We start from the raw sequence: 4,870 nt of genomic DNA on the forward strand, positions 1-4,870 counted from the left end.
TTTGGTCCAGATGGGTAAAAGAGTCCCTTCCACTCATGCAAGAACGCCATATATATTTCTATTGGTGGGATATTCTGAAATAATGATTAGGCTATAATTTCATTTGGTAATGGCTTGTGTGGACATGTGGTAAATATTCCACAAGGTGGCGCCACATGCCTCTGCTTTGACAGCAAGTTCACTTTTTTGGATTTACCCTTTGTATAAAATGTGTTTGTGTGTAAATAAACCTGACTTATGTTATTCACGCAACACCTAAAAAAACTAAGCAGGCTACAACAGGCTGTGCTCTCCTCCTGCCTGTTCGCCAGTGAAGTAGTAGGGAGGAGCTTGAGTGAAAAAAGAACGGCTCTGCGAATCGGTTCCCATCGTTCTCTTTAAAGAGCCGTTCAAAAGAATCGGATCGTTCTTGAACGTCACATCACTACTGTGCAGAGAGGAGCGCTGAGCTGATATAGGTTTCAACCGCAAGCAACGTAGGATATACCGCTATAATGCGAAAACATTTTCTTTTATCTTTGAGAGATCTAATTATGCTTTTTGACCTCAGTTATGACTAACCTTTTTTGGACTATTGACTATGATTAAGCCCGACACATTCATTCACAAATCCAGATCTTCAAACAAGCAACAAGCAATCAAATAAGTGGCAGCGCGTCAACCTTCTTTAAGCGTCCATTGAATTGGGCTTATTTGTTGTTGAAAGCTGTGACACTGAGATTTCTGGTTAGAAGGAAGCTCTAATATCAGGTCTAGTTCAGCAGTGGATTCAGAAACAGACCTGCAAACCTGAGAAGATAAAAGAAAACCGTTACAATGACCATCAGGCACAGTCAGTTGTAGTAGTTGGTGAAACTTTTCTGTGACAAGAGGAGTCTCACCTTAGCTAGCAGGCACCAGCATCCGCCCTGTGAAATAAACACAGAGAGGGTGAAGAGACAGAGGTGACACAATCACTATGTGATATTTCAACAAATAAATCAACATTGCTGCCACCATCCACTGAACACAGCAGCAGTATTCTTGAAAAATACATCTCTCAATGTATCAGTGAATCTTTCTTACATCATGATTATTTTACAGTGTGCTGCGTACATAACACACAGATGACTGTGAAGACTGGATGACTATGAAGACTTTACATGTTCTCTACACACAGATGACTATGAAGACTGTACATGTTCTCTACACACAGCTGATGACTCACCATTGGATTTCTTCTTCTGGTAGTAGATGAGTCCAGCCAGTGCAAAGACCAGTCCCAGCACCAGCCCAGACGCCCCGATGGCGATCTTATTCCTCTCAGACTCAGGCAGGGACGGGTCTGTCAAGGAGAAATGACCCTTCTGTTAGCATGTGATGACACTGCAGCTGTCCTGTATGTAGCTTCTGACAGACCACCATCTATCATACGCTAGCACACACAGTCACAGTCAGGGTCATTCAGGTACCCAGCCACAACACAGCGCTCGTACCCTGCTCACCTGAACTCACCCCAGTACACCATGACAACACCCTAACAACAGCTGAGCAGTGAACTCACCCTAGTACACCATGACAACACCCTAACAACAGCTGAGCAGTGAACTCACCCTAGTACACCATGACAACACCCTAACAACAGCTGAGCAGTGAACTCACCCTAGTACACCATGACAACACCCTAACAACAGCTGGACAGTGAACTCACCCTAGTACACCATGACAACACCCTAACAACAGCTGGACAGTGAACTCACCCCAGTCCTTCACGAGGGGTCTGTCCAGGCTGGCGTGCTCCACCATGCAGGAGATCTTCTCCCCGGATCTGGGCGTGTACTCCAGTTGGGAGTGGAACTGGTAGTACCAGTCACCGTTGACCGACTCCTCAGTGGAGATCACGTCTGAGGTCACTTCCTGTCCATCCCTCTTCCAGGTCACTCTGATCTTTTTGGGGTAGAAGTCATAGGCGCTGCACACCAGCATGGCAGGGTGTCTGCCACTAGAGGGGGTCACTGAGAGAAGTTTGACAGAGGGCTCCACTGATAGTGGAGGAAAAACAGCAACACATTAGTTCATATAACACTATCATTCATATAATATTGATCAGGGTTCTGTTCTCTATTGATTAACTCTATTATTGGTCTTTATTATATATACTGTATTATTGGTCTTTATTATATATACTGTATTATTGATCTTTATTATATATACTGTATTATTGGTCTTTAATATGTCTACTCTATTATTGGCCTTTAATATGTCTACTCTATTATTGGTCTTTAATATGTCTACTCTATTATTGGTCTTTAATATGTCTCTATTATTGGTCTTTAATATGTCTACTCTATTATTGATCTTTAATATGTCTACTCTATTATTGGTCTTTAAACTCTCTAAGCGCACGAGCCCTCTCCCACCAACCGGGGATGTGCGCAATAACCGGGAAAAGCTCACATTCCCCGTTTTCTCACATTGACCGTAACATATCCACCAGACAGAAGCTTCATTACAGGTTTTGTAGTGAACAGATGAAAGAGGTGTCGTATCATCTGGTGAGTGAGAGATGTGATGTTGTTGTGGTGAGGAGGGCAGCTCACCTGTCTTCTCCAGTACGGCAGGGAGGTTGATCTCAGCGTGAGGCTTGCAGTAACGCTCCAGGTTCGCTCGCATAACAGCCATTTCAGCAGGATCATCATTCAAGATCTTAGCATTATGCAGACCAAGCTCAGTGTATCCCTCAAACCTGCCCTTAGTGCTGTTGAACCTGATGAACTCAATCTTATTATAAATAGAAGAGTATATGAACTCATGCGGTTGCTCTGTAGAGTATAAGCAGTGTGCCACCCCGTAGTACTCATATCCATCTGAAATATTGAAGAACAAATAATGCATAATTACAGTTTTCATCTGAATTCATTACACACTTTATTTCCTCATAATTCATGATAATCATGTCAAAGAACAATTCAGAAACATTTAAAACAAATGTTATATGAAACAATATTCAACAATAAGATCACTGTCATTAGTTCATTGACGGAAAGCTAATTATACCTGGTAATACCATAGACTTTATACAGACTGTATTATACAGACTCACGGTGTGTAGTTTATGATAATGTAGCCTACCTGCTTTTTGCGTGGACAGAACCACAGCCATGCAAATGGAAAACACAGTTGACAAGGACATGTTCCTCCAGCGTTCAACTTCTCAACTAGATGAAAGAGAGCAGAGCACTCAGATAATAAACTGACTCTTAACCAAACAAACCAATCTCTGCTTCAGAAAAACACATGTCACATGTTGCTAGGCAGAGGTCAAACATTGTACGTTCACTATTACTGTATGGTCGGTCACTAACAGTTAATTCTCAATCAGAACACAGTCATTTACATAAATACAGCATTGTTTTTAAACATTGACAAACATTTAATTCAGTTTTACTTTGTATTGAGTTAGAGTGTTGTTTACTCATCATGTTTGTCTCTTCAGGCTGTCACACTCAGTTCTCCTAAATTCAGCCATGCCAACCATATTGACAGTGTTACAGCAACAGACAGACATATCTCTTTATAGGGCAGCACAAGGAATAGCACAGGTATCAACTGACCACTTAAAACTCAATTAACCAATTACATCCAAATCAACAATATCCTGAGTAGCCATTTTGGCCAGTCGTGCAAGGTTTCCTCAGCAAAACAAGGTCTGAGCTGATCCGTGCCATGCCTATGCCACAATGTGTGTATCTGCTTATGGACCGTGTGCTTGGGATCAAATGAGATACCGGGAAAATGATTCATGTTTACAATATGGAAGGGACTGATGTCGAAGAACAAGATCTGGAAACATTTGCATCTGGAGAAGTGTTTCTGTCTGAAAACTACAAACCTGAGACATTATGATGAAAGACTATGATGTATTTCCACCAAAAATGTTGTATTTATCAAGCAAAGCATGTAATTGTTGTTGATATCATTTCTTCACAGAGAGGAGAACTGAGAAGACTTGAATTATACACTGAACTGAACATTTCTTTTCTCTCTCTTTTGTCTCTTGTGTAGGACCCTTGGACCAATCAGATGAGTCATTTCCAGCCTCATCATCTGTATCTAGGTAGACGCTCACAATGCTGTTCAGGCTTGTAGTGTAAATGCACAGTGGATGAGAACTTAGCAGGTAACGCAGGGATAGAATACATAGAGTTGGGGTGTCAGAGGCCTCTCACATAAAGGTCTTTATGTAAAAAGAAGATAATGATCATCAGATTGATGGGGAATTGAAAGTGTACAGTACATAACATGAAGCCTATAATGCCATTAGGGAAGTGGCTGATTATATGCTTCAGTTATAGTAGAACTAGATGACTAATGGCTATCATGTAAAAGTGAGAATGCATGACGGAATTATTCAATTAATTATTTTACCTTTTTACATTAATATGATAACTCAAGTACTGACAAAAGGCATAATTTAATCAATCTACCCCCTGAAAACAACAACAAAGAAAGATTATGGCTACGTTCCTATCCACTTACATCAACTGTTGGGGTGAGAATCTCACTGATCCTGTATCACAGAAACCAGGCTGTCCAGACAAACCAGTCTGGAGAAGTCCCTAAATATTGAAACCATAAAACTATGGAGCGACTTAAGACAGAAGAATATCTTCAGATTTTTTAGAGCTCCAAAGTCTAGAGGAAGGCTTCTATCTATACAACAACTATTCTGGAGGGTATGTGGGCGTATGGAAGCTGATCATGAACATGTATTCTGGAGCTACCAGAAGATGTGTGTCTGTGCGTGCGTGTGTCAGTGTACAGTGTTACAGTATATAAAATATCATTTCCGTGTGTTTGGTTAGCTAGGACCTGTACTGAGGGCATCAAA

At 41.2% G+C, this 4,870-nt stretch overlaps 1 protein-coding gene across 1 annotated transcript; it reads right to left on the bottom strand.

The window, feature by feature from the left end:
- Window positions 1-882: 882 nt before the first annotated feature.
- On the bottom strand, window positions 883-3,181 carry LOC311325217 (class II histocompatibility antigen, B-L beta chain-like; the record flags this gene model as incomplete). Its single annotated transcript, XM_084457886.1, has 5 exons — window positions 3,112-3,181; window positions 2,580-2,846; window positions 1,740-2,021; window positions 1,208-1,324; window positions 883-908 (listed from the first exon to the last, which is right to left on the bottom strand). The coding sequence occupies exons 1-5, from the start codon at window positions 3,170-3,172 to the stop codon at window positions 883-885; spliced, it is 753 nt and encodes a 250-aa protein (XP_084314012.1). The 5' UTR covers window positions 3,173-3,181.
- Window positions 3,182-4,870: the final 1,689 nt, after the last annotated feature.

The sequence above is a fragment of the Borostomias antarcticus genome (genome assembly GCF_949987555.1).
Source record: "Borostomias antarcticus genome assembly, chromosome: 24".
Classification (NCBI taxonomy): Eukaryota; Metazoa; Chordata; class Actinopteri; order Stomiiformes; family Stomiidae; genus Borostomias; species Borostomias antarcticus.